General features: G+C 55.2%; 1 protein-coding gene across 8 annotated transcripts in view; it reads left to right on the top strand.

Annotated features, from left to right (window-relative positions):
• Nucleotides 1-17,815, top strand: part of TACC2 (transforming acidic coiled-coil containing protein 2) — a 204,041-nt gene that overhangs the window by 95,281 nt on the left and 90,945 nt on the right. For 6 of the 8 annotated variants that reach the window (XM_077779596.1, XM_077779591.1, XM_077779592.1 and 3 more), the window contains one exon: nucleotides 5,407-5,535. The exons of the other annotated variants lie outside the window; for them this stretch is intronic. In XM_077779596.1, the coding sequence (XP_077635722.1) occupies nucleotides 5,407-5,535 (129 nt within the window). The remainder of the gene's footprint in view (nucleotides 1-5,406; nucleotides 5,536-17,815) is intronic. 8 annotated transcript variants of the gene reach the window in all.

Here is a 17,815-nt window from a genome sequence, read left to right as displayed (position 1 = left end):
GCCTGCTTAAGATTCTTCTCTCTCCTTCTGCCCCCTCCCCTGCTTGCACACTCTCTCTCTCTCTCTCTCTCATAAATAAATACATAAATGGTATGTTAAAGGTACACGTTTACAGATCCAGTACCCAGTTGGCTGAGTAAATTGAGGAGCATCTATGTGCTTGGTCCGGGGCTTTGAGTTTCCGCACAACTTGCCGTGTTGGCAGTGTTCAAATATTGCCAATTTCGTATCTCAGATGAGCGTGTGATTGTGTCCTTGTCCTGGTTTTTCCTGGATCTTGAGCAACTTGACCTGTGTAGGTAGGTCTTTCCCTTCTGAATAAATGGCTACATCTTGGCGATCTGAGACCAGTTTCCTTCTGTTCTCCGCGTGCCCCTCTCTGCCATCTCTGTAACCATGGAGCCACTGGCGCCTGGTGGGAATTAATGACCCAGATCAAAGGCCCTCGGATAGCTCTGCGGTGGTGTTTACGACCTTTCCTCGAGTTTATTAACTAGACAAAGTTCTGCTTGGGTCAAGCTTAGAAGTGATTTCCCTTCTCTGAGCATAGGCTTGCTTTGTGGAGGGAAACGGGGCAAGAATGTTCTGGAAAGGAACTGATAAGCCAGGTCAGCAGCGTTCACCATGTGGGGTCAGCCCCCAGCTGAACGTGTGAGGGTCAGGATGTTTGGGGCCTGTTCATGCTCTCATGTGAGCTGGGTTTCACATGCTGGTTTATCTCGAGGGAAACTAGGAATAGCTTGAAGGGCCTGCCTTGGGGTTTCCAGCCGATTTGCAAGCCTGTCTGGGCACCTTCGGATTCAGGCTTTGCGGCAGTTGCTTCTCTGAGGAGGGCATCTCCCACTGCTGAGACTGTCTTATCGAAGCGCAGGCCTCTGCTGGCCTGCCGTTCAGGACCCCGACCGGCCGAGCTTAGCTTCTCCAGGGCAACAGCGTCGAAGTAGTTTCCTCCCCCGGCTTGCATCTGACTTTCCATCTGAGCTGAATCTTTGGCCTTAGCCCTCGCCCTCTTACGTGATCGTGTGCGCTTGGGGATTCAAAAAGGAAAAACCAAGAGCCTGCGAGGCAAGACTGTTGTGCTAATACCTTCCAGATGGCGATGTGAAATGGGAGATAAGATGCTGTCGCCCATCTGGCCCGACAGGACGTGGTGTGTTCTGCCTGGGATATTGTCACCCTCCGTGACAGCCAGGTCACTCCAGTGTCTGTCTTCGGACAGGGGCTTAACGTGGCAGCTGTGGCCAACCTCTGAAATGCAGTTCACTATCAGGTCAGTGGGGACCTGCCAGGAAGTTCTCAAGAGCCCTGAACAGGCAATGGAAACGTAACGGTTACTGACAGCATCTCACGGGGGCTGGACTCACTGGACGGTCAGGCCGAATGCGAGCCCCGAATGGACATGGTCCATGCGTCTCAGGTCTTGCGTGGGTGGAAACTGCATCCAAATGGTTAGTGGGACCAGTTGTTGTCTGTGGGGACCTCGGGGAGGTACTGAGTCGGAGGCAGTGAACTCTGACCATTAGCCATGACCCCTTAGGGATCAGCGCTAGGAAGGATTCTAAGGTCTCGTCCCGCTCTACCTAGCAGGAAGGAGTGCCGTGATCAAGAGTCCTGTCTGTCTGCTGGCAGGAAGTCTGGTGGCTTATGTGCCCTCTTTCTGTTAACTCCCCTCTTTAACAAAAAAGGCTTAAATTACATCAGCGTTTCCTTCATCTCCCAAAAATATAAACACACCGTGAATTTGAATTCAGGTTCTTTGTTATTTCGCTAAGGCTTGGAAAACACTAATTAATTCCTGACATGGGAAAAGGGATCTCAGAGTTTTAGTGAAAGGGCCTTGAGATGCCCTACCCCCGGCCCATTTTACAGGAGAAGAAATCAAGGCAGGAGAAAGCAAGCACCTTGAAGGAATGAAGTGTGAGGCCCGCATCTCCGAGCCCTGGCCTCCTCTGTGCTGTCTCGGTGGCCGTCCAGGAGCTCCCGCTAGGGGCTGGCAGGTGCTGGGCATCGCCAAGGGCCCGGCTCCCTGAGAGCAATGTCTAAGGACGACCCCTTGCTGGTCAGGGAGGCGGGGGCAGAGACAGGAGCTGGCACAGAGGGGCTGAACTGTCCCCACCATCTCTAGCAACACTGTCCCCCAGCGGCCCAGGCCTGGGGGTGGGGTGGGCGATGCAGGGGCCCCGTGTAAACTCCTGCTTGGGGTCGGGAACCAGGGCTGGCCCTCTGGCGTGCCACCCAGGCAGTCACCCAGGGCCCTGTGCTTATTTCAGTGCTGTGCTGTGTCCGTCCTGAGATTCTCCATCCTTCTGGCACGCGGGGCTCTGCATTTTCATTTTCCGTTTTGCCCTCGAATCAGGTTACTGGTCCTGCCTCAGACTGGGATTCCAAGATGGCACAGTTCTCCCCGCTGTCACTGGCCTATGTGTTGGGGACGCAGGGAAGGAGCTGTCCTGTGTTGAGCACTTTTCACATGCCAGGCTCTGTGCTGAGGGCTGGAGAGGCCCCAGTGGCCGAGACTTTAGTAGGGGAGCAGGACATCTTAGCCAAAATCGGGGTCCGGCCCAGCCTGGCCGTGCGGGGTGGCCCGTTACCCCCACCTGGGGAAGGGGTAGTTTGGTGTCACCTCAGGATGATTATGGGGTGAGCTGGGAGGGGGCAAGAGATGTAGGCGTTCAGGGGCATGGCCTGCTTGAGCCAAGGCACAGAAGCAGCCCAGAGCCTCAGGGGGCCAGCTTGGTGGGGACCATCAGAGAGAGGGAGAGGACAAATCGGTGTGAGGGGACAGAGCGGGACGTACAGGACCCCTGCTCAGAGAGGTCGTAGCTGTCGTCACCAACGGGGGTGGCCGGGACAGAGAGGAGGTTCCGGAAGGAGAAGGAGGTGACTCAGCAGGAAGGGTGATGGAGAGGTGAGGGCAAGCCCAGCTTCTGGTGCTGGTCTGAGTCACCGAGCGTTTCCCTGTTGGGGCCTGACCCCCCCCCCAGCCCCTGGCGATGTGCCAGCAGCCGGCTGGAGGCCGGGAGGGAGGGGGGACTCTGTTCTTACAGGAGCAGTTGATTCATTTGTCTGGTACCTTTGGCTCAGAGAGCCTGGTGCAGGAAGGGTGTGGCCCTGGTGGTGGGAACGGCAAGAGGAAGGGTGAAGGACGCAGGCGCCGTGGCCTCCAGGCTGGAGCCGAGGGGACCCCAGTGTTCCCAGGGCAGGCGAGGACCTGTCAGCCATGGGCACGCTCCTCAGCGGAGTGTGACTGTCACTGTGCTTCGCCCCGTGGATTTGGCTTTGCTCTGAGGCCACAGATCCCAGGCAGTGTCTCCCATGCCCTACGCCAGGGTTTTCAAAGACGGAAATCTTCCGCTGACCTTTGGTAGTATTTTCTGGAAGCCGCAGAAGACCGTCTATACCGCCTCCCTCCAGCTCGCATTAAATCAAATCAGATCCTCCTGGGGCTTGCCGAGGACGGGGCGCGGTTGCTGTCGCGCCTTTAGGAACTGAAATCGTGGACTAGTAAGTAGTGGGGATTTGTCAGCGGCCTGTTCGCGCCGAGGAATAGGAACACGTGGAGCCTTCCAACGTGTGACAGTGGCTCCCCAAGGAGCTTAAAAGCCCCAGTAGTTTGCATTATGCATTTTGAGTCATTTCTTTACAAAAATACATTCTTTCAGCCACCGTGCAGTTGCTCTAAGTAATAGTTTAACAGGTGAGGTGTCGCTCCATCTGTAAGCCCACTTGGCACTTTTGCGTGTTCCGTCCAAGCGAGGGTTCTGTCCAAGCGCAGGCTGTACTTTTTGTCCACGTGTGCATTGGCCTTGCTCCGGGCTCGCCCATGGTCGTTGCGCTCTGGCCTCTGTTTTTCTCCTCGTTTCTGCTGGGTTTGGTAAAGAAGGCATCACAGGCAAATGGTGACATTTGCCACAGAGGGCTGTTGTGAGGGTTATTTGAGCTCATATGCGTAAAATCCTTGGCACAGGACTAGGTACCTGGCACTGCGCGTGCCGGACCGGCCACCGACCATAAGGTCCCCGGGGCGGGGCGCACAGGACCGGGAACCCCGGACCGGGCTCCCAGTAGGGCTGAGCTTCTGCTGTTTCTGTGACTGTTGATCGGTAGTGCCCCAGCCGAGGCGCGGAGGCCGAGGGATTGCTGGCCTGGGGAGTGGCAGCGAGCCCAGGAGGCAGCGCGTGTTGTGGGCGCGAGGGGGGCCGGCCTGGCGGGGGCAGAGCAGGCGAGGGCCAGGGCGGGGGTTGAGGTGGAGGCGGGGGCCTGCAGGGCTTGCTAAGCAGAGACAGGGAGTCGGGGCGAGAGTACGGATTCTTCCAGCGCGTTGAGTGCGAGGGCACCGCCGGCCGCTGTCCTCCAGACCGGGAAGCCAACCACGTAGGTGGAGCTGCGGGAGATGGGTGGACGGGAGCAGAACATCCTTGACCCTGAAACCCAGGCGTCCTGCCTGTCTGCCGTCTGGGGGCTTCCTGCCGGGGTTCACACCCAGAGGGGAGAAATGAGTCCTGTCCCAGAGGCCCAGAAACCTCCGACCCTGGCTTCAGCCTCGGGCCTGGTTTCAGGCTCTCTCTGCTGAGTCACAAAATTCTAGCTGGGCCGCCTTGGGCTCTGAGAGCTTCCCTGTGGGCAGCAGAGTGGACAGCTGGGGAGAGGCCGGGAGGGCCAGCCCACCCTGAAAACCGTGCCCAGGCTTTCGTCTGTAGATGGAACCGCGCGCCTTGCTTTTTGCCAAAGTTGAAAATCAAACCTGTTTTGAGCTCTTTGCTGGAGAGTGTGTTTGCAGGTGGTGGTCAGGGGCCCTGTCTCCGGGTATTTCCCTGGATGTCCAGCAGGGGGCACTCACCCACTGAATGTGGCATGTCGCTCTGCTGTAGCTCTCTGAGTGCCGCCCCCCCACACCCTCCACCTCTCAAGGGGTCCCCACCGGACCCTGGTGCAGGGTCCTTGGTTACCTGTCAGCCTTTTGGCCTTGGCTTTTCTCAGCCTCACGTTTTAGGGGTGTATCCCAGGGAGTTTGCAAAGCTGTACTGTAGCTCTCCATTCACAGAGTTCATTGCCTATAAAATACAGTTAGCAATGATCATACAAAAGTCCCCTCCCGAAAACAAGAATTACACAAGACAACTCGCAGAGTGTCCTGAGCACCCGCACTGCCTCCATCAAAGAGATGTGGGAACCTAACACACGTGGCATCCGAGCGTGGCCAGGGGCCTGCAGCGGAGGGGGCCTCCGCTGTGTCTAAGCAAAGGCCCCGGGGACCTGGGCCGGGAATTGAAGGAGGCCACGTGCTGGGTCTTTACACAGCCCATTCCATGTGTGTGGGGGGACTGGGTGGGGCGAGGGGGCCTGATGAATGCACCATTAAAGAGCCAAGTTCCACGGGGAACTATTCTCCCTTTGTGCCCCCAGCCCCTCCCCAGCTGCTGCCCGTGCGGATCTCGCTCCCCGAGCCTCAGGACATGTGCCTTCTGCCCCAGCTGCTGACAGAGCAGAAGCTTCCCCTCTCTCCTGCCCGACTCCGGCCAAGGACTTGAGCAGGTATCATACAAAGCTTGCCCTCCACGGTTGCTGGAGAGGAGGGGGGCCTGGTGGTCTCTGCCTCCGTAGGCTTTGGACTGAGCTGCACCGGGGATGGCATCAGCAAGGTGTTGACAGTTTGGTTCTGGGATGTCATGAACAGTCATTTGGGCTGCAGCTGATTTCAAGTTTAACCTTGCAGGCAGGTGTCCGTGTGACCGTGGGGATGCCCTGTGGGAGCGAGTGTATTATCAGCGCTCTCTGGGGACGCAGGCCCCATGGGAGGTACATATACAGACAGACCGAGAAATTTATGTTAAGGACTGGGCTCATGTGAGTCTGGGACTGGCAAGTTTAAATTCTTCAGGGGAGGCCGGCAGGCTGGAGGTCCGGGGAAGAGCTGAGGCTGTAGCTCAAGTCTGAAGGCCATCTGCTGGCAGAGTCCCTCTCCCGTGGGGGCCCTCACTTCCAATTTATTGATTTATTCACTCACTTACTTCTATCAATATGGACTCATGGTTTTCTATTTTAAACTTCGGGTTATAATAAAATAATACTTTACTCATTTTTTTCATTTTTTAAAAATTTTTTAATGTTTTATTTATTTCTGTGAGAGAGAAACAGAGAGGCAGCGTGAGCAGGGAAGGGTCAGAGAGAGAGGGAGATACAGAATCAGAAGCAGGCTCCAGGCTCTGAGCTGTCAGCACAGAGCCCTATGCAGGGCTCGAACCCACGAGCCGTGAGATCATGACTTGAGCCGAAGTCTGACGCTTAACTGACTGAGCCACCCAGGCACCCACCCCTACTTTCCTCATTTTTTTGGCCCAAATTGTCTTAGCATTTTGGCCACTGGGCCATGGGCTCCCAGGGCTTTATGTTGAGGGCAGATAGAGATACAATCAGATTTGTGTTTTTATTTTTATTTTTTTAATGTTTATTTACTTTTGAGTGATAGAGTGTGAGTGGGGGAGGGGCAGAGAGAGAGAGAGAGAGAGAGAGAGAGAGGGAGACAGAGGATTTGAAGTGGGCTCGGTGCTGACAGCAGCAAGCTGGACGCGGGCCCAAACTCATGAATGGTGAGATCGTGACCTGAGCTGAAATCGGACACTCAAACTGACTGAGCCACCCAGGCGCCCCAAATTTGCATTTTTAAGAGATTTCTCTCTAGCTGCCTGGCAGGGCGAGACTCGTTTCTGTGCTGACCTCAGCCCCTCGTCCTGAGGCTCTGTGTCCTGCCCGGAGCCCAGGGCCAGGACGAGACCAGGCGCAGCAGTGGTTACGTTGCCTTAAGAACACCACCCGCTGCACCTGCAGACTGTCGCTAAGTCCTCTCTCTCTCCTTGGCTGCTTTGAGCCACGGGGCTGTGGCCTAGATCCAGGGATCCAAATAAAACTTGTCTTTTCCCCTCTGGCGCGGGTCCCCGGAGGTTCTCAAGCTATGTTTGAAAAACGCACCGATGAAAATTTCATTTTGCTGCAGTGGAAGTTGTTGCTTCCCGGGCCTGGGCCGGGGACTCTGCGGTCCTCGTTGCTCTCACGGTTCGGAGATCCGTCGTGCATCTGTTCCCCTTTGCAGCCTGGCCTCTCCGGCTGGAGCCGGCACGCCTTCTTTGTGTTTTCTCCGAGCTCAGGCGTGGTACAGCCGCGCCCCCCACCCCTGTGGTTTTGTCTTCCCCTCTTTGGGCTTGGAGGGGAGCGGAGGGGCAGGGAGGCCCGCTGTCTTAACAAAGAAGGCCCGGGGCACATCTTATTACTGAACCGACAGATGTTCCCTTCCTGCAGGCGTGCTGGGCGACTTCCTGCTGCCTCGTCCCGCTTCTAGTGGCTGCTGTGGAAATGATGACACAGCCCCACATTTCCAGCGCAAATGGCTTTCCTCCGGGAGTTTTCACACCCCCTCCCTTCCCCCATCCCGGGTGGTAATCGTTAGGGCACAAGCCTTTGGGAGAACAGATGTGACTTTGAGAGAGGCCTTGGGGAGGAGACGGCGCTACATGTGCAACCCCGCCTGAAGCAAAGGGCTCGTCCGGGGGCGGGGGTGGGGGGAAGACACTGTCCACTGCGGTGGCCGGACTTCTGGCCTTCCCTTGGCCTCCAGCCCCGCCCTCTGCAGCCTCCACACTCAGCAGACCCCGGACCCACGAGAGCGATCTAGAGAGCACCGTGTCGTGGTGAATGGAGCTCTAGGAGGCTGCAGGCGGGCGGAGACTCATGCTAAAGAGTGTCTAGCAATGCAAGTCCAAAGCCCTCACTGATGCCAAGGCAGCCACAGCCAACCACGGGGTTTTGGAGCCTCCGGAGGCTTGTGGCAAAGAGCCTGGTGTGTCGGCACCTGGGCCAGGGGGTGTGAACCTAGCAAATAGCACCCTTGTTTGGAACTGACTGACCTGCTGGCCAGCTGGCTGAGGACAGCCGTCCCGCACGAATTGGTAACTTGGAAGCCTGGCCAAGGGGCTGCCTGGAAAGACCTGGAAGAAATGAGCTAGAGGGGCGCCTGGGTGGCTTAGCCGATTAAGCGTCCGACTTTCGCTTGGGTCATGATCTCGCGGTTCGTGGGTTCGAGCCCCGCGTCGGGCTCTGTGCTGACTGCCGGCTCGGAGCCTGGAGCCTGTTTCAGAGTCTGTGACTCCCTCTCTCTCTGACCCTCCCCTGCTCACGCTGTCTCTCTCTCTATCTCTCTCCTAGAAATAAATAAAACATTAAAAAAATTTAAAAAAAAAAAAGAAATGAGCTAGAGAAGCAGCTTCTTAGAAGTAGGAAGTGGTTCAGTGCTGATGCGGGAGATCCAGGGTGCGACATCCCTGAGAAATGCCGCCCCGAGTTGTGGCCTAGGACTGGGGGTACAGGCAGGTGGCCTTGACTCACCGGGTTTCTGGTGAGATGCACCCTCCCCCGCCCAGGGCCCTGCCTGCACTGGGCAGCCCCAGATTGCTCCACACTTCTCCCAGCCCTGAGAGATTTTCCTGGCGGGAGATGGGCTGCATGCCTCCCTCCCCCCACCGTCGGTGGCAGCCTCTTCCCCTCCAGGTTAGAGACATGAGTCCCTTGCAACATGCTCTGCACCTGCGCACTTGGATCCAGCACATCTGCCCGCTCGCAGCTCAGTGCGTAATCCCGTAGCGGGCTTGGGACTGTCCTCTCTGTTTTGTTTTTGTTTTTTTTAATGTTTTATTTATTTCTAGGAGAGAGAGAGAGAGACAGCGTGAGCAGGGGAGGGTCAGAGAGAGAGGGAGTCACAGACTCTGAAACAGGCTCCAGGCTCTGAGCTGGCAGTCAGCACAGAGCCCGACGCGGGGCTCGAACCCACGAACCGCAAGATCGTGACCTAAGCGAAAGTCAGACGCTTAACCGACTAAGCCACCCAGGCGCCCCAGTCCTCTCTGTTTTAAGCATGTCGGGTTGCTGGGCTGTGCTGGGCTTCGCCGAGGGGACTCAGGTCTGATCCTGCTCGTTCCTTATTTACATAACCACCTGTCAGTACAGTCACTCTCCTGCCTGAAGGACCCATTTCTTACGGGGCAGACGGGGCACGGATATGCCGTGGAGGGTCCCCCTCCTGGCGGGACAAGCACAGGCCATCCGATGTGGAGCTTCGGGCTGCTGGTCCGTCCCAGGATGGGAGCCGGCGTTTGGGCAGCCGGGCGGGCATGTCCGGAAGCTGCACCCTGCTGGCTTCGGCTGAGGGGCACAGTGGCGGAGGCTGCAGCTTCACCAGTGGAGTCCGTAGCAGGTGGCCGCCTCCGTGTGGGCAGAGCAGGTGGGGAGGGGTGGGGCCCAGGACCCCAGCCCCTCTTCTGGAAGGGAGGGTGGGCAGCCTGGTGTGGCTTGTCTGGACGCCCCGGGAGGGCCTGCAGAGCCTCAGCTTTGCGGCCCCAGCTGGACGGGAGTCCCGGGACCCCTAGGGCAGCCTGGAAGGGAGTGCGACCTGACGTGGGGTTCGGCGAGGAGCCAGTGAGGGCGTGGCTGGAGGTGCCCAGCTTCCGGAGGGTGGGAGGTTTCTGGGAGCGCCCCTCCATCCCTGGTAACCCCTTGGTCCTATATGATGTGGGCTGCCGTGTTACGGTTTTCGATTTTTGCACTTGAGGCAAAAGGCTGCTTTTCTTCCAAGCCGAGCGTATGCCTTAGGGCCTCCAGACCGAGCTGGAGGTGGGAAGAGGGGCATTGCCAGCAGCAGGCAAGGCAGAGAAATAAACCCGAAATCCACGGCACGGCCCCAGGGAGGTCGGGCGGGAGAAGGGCTTCTCACCAGCACGTGCCGGGCTCAGGGTCCTTCCCTGCCGGGCGTGGCTGCTGCCTGTGCTGCGAGTCAGGAGATGCCGTCACGGGCCGGATACTGCAGCTGCAGGAAGTGATGAGTGCTCTGAGTCTAAGTGGATCACATAGTGAGGTCCTCTGCTTTATTTACTCGTCGTCTGTCCATCTGTCCGTCCGTCTTTCCGTCCATCCATCCATCTACCCGCTCCCTACCCCACGTGCGCTGTGGTGCAAGGGGAGGAACATAAAGTTGGAGCGACTTGCCCCGGGTCCATTCATGAGCTGTGTGAACTTAGACAAGTTCCTTGACCTCTCTGCTCCTTAGTTTGTCCATCTTTAAAATGAGGCTGGTAGTACCCACATCTTGGAGGCCATTGTGAGGAGAAAATGTGAAGAATGGAGCTCAGCGCTTGGCAAATGGGAGGCATTTGATGAATGCAGGCTCTCCCCTGACGTCCAGCCATGCTGGGAGTGGGAGGGAGGGGCGGGGGGGTGGTACTGAGACAGACACAGCAGTGATAACTCAGCACAGAGACTCTCTCCAACAGGATTGAGAACAGAAGAGCCCGAAGAGAGTGCCCCCTCTGCNGTGTTGTCATGGGGTTTCCAGGTGTTTGCTGAGAGTGAAGAAGGAAAAGGCCCCTCAGGGAGGGGGAACTGTGTGCTCCGCGGCTCCAGGGTTAGGTGGGGGTGCTCAGCAGATTTAGGCAGCAGGTCAGGAGAGCCTGGCTGGACCGGAGGGGGCGACACAGGTGCCTGTGGGCTGAGCAGTGAGGTTAGCAGTAAGGGACGCAGGCATGGCGGGCGGTGGTCAGATTTGGGGGTGGGCCTGTAGCCAGGCCAAGGAGTTGACTGGGACCCACAGTGTGAAAGAAAGCTTGTTTCCTCTTCTCTTTTTTTTAACTTTTTAAACGTTTATTAATTTTTGAGAGACAGAGACAGAGTGCAAGCAGAGGAAGGGCAGAGAGAGAGGGAGACACAGAATCCGAAGCAGGCTCCAGGCTCTAAGCTGTCAGCACAGAGCCCGACACGGGGCTCGAACCCACGGACCCTGAGATCATGACCTGAGCTGAAGTCGGACGCTCACCGACTGAGCCACCCAGGTTGTTTCCCCTTTAAAGCAGGGGAGAGTCAGGAGTTTGGTTGTGGGGAAAATCTCCAATGGCCAAGAGGAGCCTGGGTGGTGAGAAGAGGCTGGGTGGTGGGGCCAGTGGAGGTTGGTACTTTGGGCCAGGTGGCAGGTGACGGTGGCCTGAACTAGGGCAGCGGCTGTGGGGCCTGAGAGGCGCTGAGTCTGCCTTTGTGGCTTGCATCCCCCCTTCCTTCCTTTTATCTTTCCCTCCCTTTCTTCTCTCCTTCCCTCCTTCCTTCCTTCCATGTGTGTAGCGCTTCTGTGCAGGCATCGCAAGCTGTTGCTGGGGACACAACAGTGACCGCGCAGACATGGGCCACACTTCTGAGGGGACTCTGCAGGGACAGTGGTTCCTGGGCTGGGCTGTGATTCCAGGCGGGGACTCGCAGGACAAGTCACCCAGGACCTTGGGTTCAGCACCGGCACTTCCTCGCCGTGCAGCCCACGGCTGGGGCTCAGGAGGGCAGGGGGGTAATTCCCCATGTCTTTCCACCCAGTGTGCAGTCCTGGCCACGAAGCAGGGGACCGCCGGCTCTTTGGGGACGGCTTACCCACTCTGTGCCCCAAATAAGTGCCTCTTCCCCTGACTTTAAAAATCTATCTCTGAGCATCCTTGCCTGGTGGCTTTGTGAACCATAGGATCCTGTGGCCTTTCTCAGGTTTAGAAAAATGGGGCTCCCTCCCTCCCCATTTTTATTGTCCATTTTAAAGATGGGAAAACTGAGACCAAGAGTGGTCAGGACCTTGCCTGAGGTCACAAGCTTCGAGAGCAAAGCTGTGGTGGGAGCCGGTTGGGTTGGGTGTCCCAGGAGACTCCTCCTCCAGGAAGCCTGCCAGCTTCTAACTCCTCCTCCTGAGTGAGGAGCTCTGGGCTTGGTGTTCCCAGGATGCTGTGAGAGTTAGTGAGGCGGGGACACTGAGTCCTCCCCAGGACAGAGTGACTTCTCACTGTTCTGTGAAACAGCACAGCAGCAGCCGCAGCTGACATGTACTGAGCGCTTGCTGTATGAACATTTTGTAAGTTATTTCATTTGAACCTTGCAGTGTCCATGTTGGTGGGAAGGTTCTACTGATTTTTACTGCACAAATGAGGAAACTGAGGATCAGAGGGGTTCAGTAACTTCCTCGAGTCAGTTTAGAGAGTCAGGCAAATGAGACATTTCCCTTATTACCCATTAATCTTTCTGAATTAGGTGAGTGAGGAAGAGAGTTTAATTCAAACCTCATTCCTGGGCACTCAGCCTTCCCCTCCCCAGCAAAATCACACACACAAAAAGCAACACTTGTTGATGGGGGGAAGGTGGTGTTGAGGTCAGGGAAGCTGGGGGGCTGGGGTGAGCGGGGACATGGCTCTGGGCTTTGCACATGACAGCGGTGGGAAAGACCTAGGATCATTTCCATGATTTTCTGTAAGCTCTGGCCTCAGTTGGAAAGAATTTTGGTTTTGGCCTCTCTCCTCTGTGCCCCTAATTACAGGTCTGTCCACCCGGATACCCACCCATCCCTATGTCCACATGGTGGTCAAGAGCCTCCCCCGTGCCCGGCTCTGGGCTGAGCATCGGGCATTCCGGGGGGCGTATGGGAGGCGTGGCCTCGCCCCTCCAGGAGCCCACCCTGCCCAACCTTGTTTCCTAAGGAGACACTGGACGCTAGGGATGCTGGGGGTGGCACCCTGGGAATGAAGAGGGGTCAGAGCGGGCCCCTCTGCAGACAGACGCTGACCTCCCAGAAACAAAGGAGCCACCCCGTGTGGGGGATCGGAGGCGTGTTCCCGGGCTGGGCGATCACTGCACCGTGGAAATGGTCATGCCAAGCAGGAACCTGCATCTCTTTCTGGATTAATAACCTAGAGATGCAAAACCAGGTAAATACACCAGGTGCCTATTCTGCATCAAAACTGAGGAAGTACCAGCCTCTGAGCGGCTAGGAAACCTGGTGGTACCTCTCACGTGCTTCCTTAAAGTCAGCGGGATGAAGCAGGAACTGGGTCAATCTGTTGTCATGGAAAGATTGTCTTCACGTGGACAGATGAGTTCCTGAAAATCTGAGTATTTCAGGCAAATAATCCCTTATCTTCAGACACGGTTATGGGCTAATTGCATCCAGTGACGACTAGACAGGGTGCAGGGTGCTGCAATTAGACAGGCCCGCTGGCAAGGTGATGGGAAGAGGGAAATATTTTTAGGGCTTGGTAACGCACGCACACACAGACACACATCTGTGCACACGCACACACCCGTGCGCGCACACACACACTCTCTCCTCAGCCGTTATGCTAATTACGTGATCAGTAGGTGCTCACGATGCTATTTCTGGCCCAGCCACTCTGGAATCTGTTCCGTCACGGAGCCTTGAGTCAGCAGTTCTGGGCCCCCACCTCCCCCTGGCGCCTGGCTCTCGCTGCGCCACTCACAATGGGGACAGCCCCATGTCAGGCTCTGTGTCGCTGCTGCTCGATCCTGGAGCAGACCAGCTGCCCTGTGCCCTGCCTAGTGAGGGGGCGCTGCTGGGGACGCCACGGGGACCCGCCCTCTGCTCATGGTGAGGGAAGCAGCAAGACACTTGGACCTTCTGACTGGGCCTGTTTGTGTTTTCATCTTGGAAGCACTTGCCCCAGACGGGCCTCTTTGGAGCCATGGGCGAGAGCCCTCTCCCGCCACAGATGATGGAGCCCAGCGTCCTCAACCTCTTTGTCATCCTGGCAGCTGGGAGACCCCATCTCCGTTTACAAGAGAATGTTTCCCTTTCTTTTTTTTTTTAATTTTTTTTAATGTTTATTTCTTATTGAGACAGAGCGAAACAGAGCATGAGCGGGGGAGGGGCAGAGAGAGGGAGACACAGAATCTGAAGCAGGTGCCAGGCTCCGAGCTGTCAGCACAGACCCCGACACGGGGCTTGAACCCACAAACCATGAGATCATGACCTGAGCCGAAGTCAGACGCTTAACCGACTGAGCCACCCAGACGCCCCTGGAATGTTCTTCTTAAAAAGCCTCTTTTCTCTGGTACCAAGTAGCCTCTAAAACCAGGAAGCTTAAGCTGCAGAGGAACTCAGTGGATTAACATATCAACATGCAAGCCAAATACAGTATTAAATCTCTCTGAACAGGCACTGAAAAGTGCTTGTGGAATTTTCTGTTCTTGGAAAATATTTCCCCGAGAAGAAAGATGGGTAACCCTGGTGATGTTCTTGATCTCAAACAGAGGCAGTTAGCTCTGGTCTGGGCAAGTCTACCGCTTTTCTCTTCCCAGGTCTAAATGAAACTTGACTTTATTTCTAAGTACGGGCTTGAACTTTGGAGGTCAGAGTTTAATTGGGCCCAATGTCCACCACATTGGTCCATCCACCCTGTTTGTTTTTGCCTATGATCTTTTAAAAAAAATTTTTAAATTTATTTTTGAGAAAGAGAGAGAGACAGAGAGAGAGAGAGAGAGCGCGTGAGCACAAGTGGGGGAGGGGCAGCAAGAGGAGACAGAATCTGAAGCAGGCCTTGAGCTCTGAGCTGTCAGCACAGAGCCCGAAGTGAGGCTCGAACTCACCAACAGCGAGCTCATGACTTGAGCCAAAGTCAGACACTCAACCAACCTAGCTACCCAGATGCCCCATGTTTTTGCCTATGCTCTTAAACCTATTGTATACCAGTAGTTATAGAAACAATCTGGATTATCTAAAGACCACTGTTCTCTGAGAAAGGCCACTTAAAATGAATCCACTTCATAAGTCAAAGGTTTATGGGAATAGTGGGGAAAAGGTTTAATTGAGAGTTTGCCTTGAAAAAAAAAAACATAAAAAATTATGAAAATGGTTTATTTTATTTTTAACAAGGTGTAGGCTTTAATGATAGCCATATGTTAATACTTAGAAAAGGGGCACCTGGATGGCTCGGTCAGTTAAGCATCCGACTTCGGCTCAGGTCATAATCTCATGGTTCATAGGTTCGAGCCCCACATCGGGCTCTGTGCTGACCGCTACTAGCTCAGAGCCTCGACCCTGCTTCAGATTCTGTGTCTCCCTCTCTCTCTGACCCTCCCCTGCTCACTCTGTCTCACTCTGTCTCTCAAAGATTAAAAAAAAAAAAATTAGAATGAAGAGAGTTCTGCCGGTATTATTCCGACAGATTTTCACGGCTGTGATTTGCTCACCTCACATCTGACTCTTGCGGCTCAAGCAGAGACCCTTCTCTGTAAATACACAGGGGCTTAAACGGTTTTCTGAAGGGCTTCTCTCAGCTCCTTGATCTTGACATTGCCTCTTGGCAGCCATCTTCTTCACCTTCCCGAGTGTCTCTTCTTCAGTTGTTCACAGAATGCCGTTTGTCACGGCTTCAGGTGGCCTTTGAGCACTTCCCACAGAATCAGCTTCGGTGACTTCACGGTGTCCTGGATGTTCTGCTAAGGTCACAGCTTCCTTTGCAGTTGGTGGCATCGTATTTGCCCCGACAGTCACTGAGGGACGACTGGTAGTCACAGAGACAGCCAGCAGGGCTCCCTTCCCTCTCTGAGGGAGGGCTGAGGCTCTACGTCATTGCTTCGTTGCCAAACATCCCCCTAACGCTGACCTTCGCGTCCTTTTCCAGAACCCTGTTTCTAGGACAACATGGACGGTGGGGACCCTCTCCCAGGGACGGGGCAACTTGAAATACAGCCTCTGTGAACCTCTTCGCTTTCTGATTTTAGCGATTGCTGGGGCAGGTGGGGGAAGGGAGCGGAGTAGCTGTTGCTTTGGTGTGGAAGCTGCCTTTGAAATTGAATGTTGTATTGGTAGAAGGGATTCGTTGAAGGCGTGGGCCACCATATTCACGGGAATTATGTGAACCATGTAACTCATCATGATCATTTCCCTTTTTGCTTTGGCTGTTTGGAGACTTAGGGCCAGACTTGCAGCTTATTCCACCAAGGGCTTCTGGAATAACCTTACCCTCTCTGGCTTTTATACACCTTTTCTACCTGAATTTCTCCTTCCTCCCTCCTTCCCTTTTCTTTCTTTCTTTCGTGAGTGTGGGTAGCAGGGGAGGGGCAGAGAGAGAGAGAGAAGGAGAGAATCCCAAGTAGGACGGAGCACTACGTGGGGCTCGAACCCACGAAATGGGAGTTCATGACATGACCTGAGTGGAAACCAAGAGTTGGGCATTTAACCAACCGAGCCACCCAGGTGCCCCACTTTTTTGCTCTCTTGAATTGAAAATCCTTTTTAAAATTAGGTAGGGTTGGGGCACCTGGGTGGGTCAGTTGGTGAAGCATCTGACTCTTGATTTCGGCTCAGGTCATGATCTCGTGGTTTGTGAGTTCGAGTCCTACATCTGGCCGGCTCTGTGCTAACGGTGCGGAGCCTGCTTGGGATCTTCTCTCTCTCCCTCTCTGTTCCTCCCTGCTGTGTTCTCCCTCTCTCTCAAAATAAATATATAAACTTTAAAAAAAAATTTAAAAACTAAGTAGAGTGTATTTTCTAAAAAGGTTATCTCAGGACTGTGTCTTACAACTTCCATCTCAAAAGCGCTGAATGAATATGATAAAGACAGATGTTGAGGCTCTTATTTTGTCTTCTTGGATGTGCGGTGTTTGTGTTAATGATTCCTTTCTCACATGACGAGAATAACTTAAGTTTTTCATGGCCCCAGAGTTTTCTCCATCAGCCTGCCTTCCTTCTGGTAGGAATCAAAGATTAAAACTGTAACCTGCATTCTCCATTTAGAAAGAAAAGTGAGTCCTCTCTCTCTTTACTGATTTCTCGCACATTTTGGGTGCCTTTTTGGGTAGAACAGTAAAACCCTCAGCCTCCATTTTTCATCCGGACAGAATTGAGAGAATTTTCCCCAAGAGGAGTAGTCTTCGGAGCTGTCTTTGTTTCAAAGGAACCCTGGACAGTCTCATGTAGATACGGTAAAGATGGCGAGGAAGACATAGCATAGATGAGCCCTTGCCAAGAAGAAAGCGAGAGAACTTTCTGGAAGGGTTGGGATTTTACCTGAGCTTGCGCTTCAGCCCAAGAACACCACTCAGGCTCCTGAGGGTGAGCGTGTGAGGCTGACTGTTGGAGTTTAGAAGGTTGACAGAAAGAACCCATCAGTCTTCTCCCCTTTCTCTGTTCATCAGACGATTGAAGATGGCTGCCAGGACCTTTGCCCACGCCTTCTGAGGTGTCACACCGCGGGTGTTTGTGGAGCCTGGCTGTGCGTAGGGCACACCGCGTGGCTGGAGAGCAGAGTGCAGGTGTAGACACACGGATAAAGTGGGTGGGACAAGGATGCGCCAAAGCTCCCACCTGCCAGCCATCGAGAGAAGTCTGGGACTGACCCTGCCAGGAGCTGGCCTGGGGCTGGGGCTTGGTACATGGGAGGCGTTGCGAGAGCCGGGGAAGGTGGGGAGGGCGCCTGCCTTCTCAGCAGCAAGGTCACAGGGAGGACTCGGCCCTGCTCAAGTACAGGGTGGAGCGAGTCACAGGATCAAGGCCAGGATATGGAATTGGGACTTCTTCCTGAAGTCAGCTTTTGTGGCAAGGTTCTGTGACATCCAAGCTGTGACTGCAGCATCCCTCGACCCCAGGGACGAGGATCCCAGACCTGTAAGACCCGGTGGAGAATGTGCCAGCGTGTGTCACTCGTGCCCGCACCTGGTCCTGTGTGCCGGCCGGATCTGCTGGTCTCGGGCTCACGTTCACGTGTGGTCGCTGAACTTGGACCACATGCAAGGGCTGAAATGGAACAGCTCCCAGCAACTGGAACCTTAGCGGGGGCCGCAGTGAGCACAGAGTCGTGTGACATAGGCTGGACTTTGGGGGCCTCAGACGGAGGAACAAGGTGCAAGGCAGCGGTGAAGGTAACGGTCAGAGCTGGAGCCTGTCTACGGGCCGGCTCCCTAAAGGGAAGGTTTATGCAGTTTGGGGCAGCCCACCCCTCAGCGCCCCCCCCCCCCCCCC

The sequence above is a fragment of the Crocuta crocuta genome, unplaced genomic scaffold (assembly GCF_008692635.1).
Source record: "Crocuta crocuta isolate KB4526 unplaced genomic scaffold, BGI_CrCroc_1.0 scaffold138, whole genome shotgun sequence".
Lineage (NCBI taxonomy): Eukaryota > Metazoa > Chordata > Mammalia > Carnivora > Hyaenidae > Crocuta > Crocuta crocuta.
This window is presented reverse-complemented; position numbering and strand designations above follow the sequence as displayed.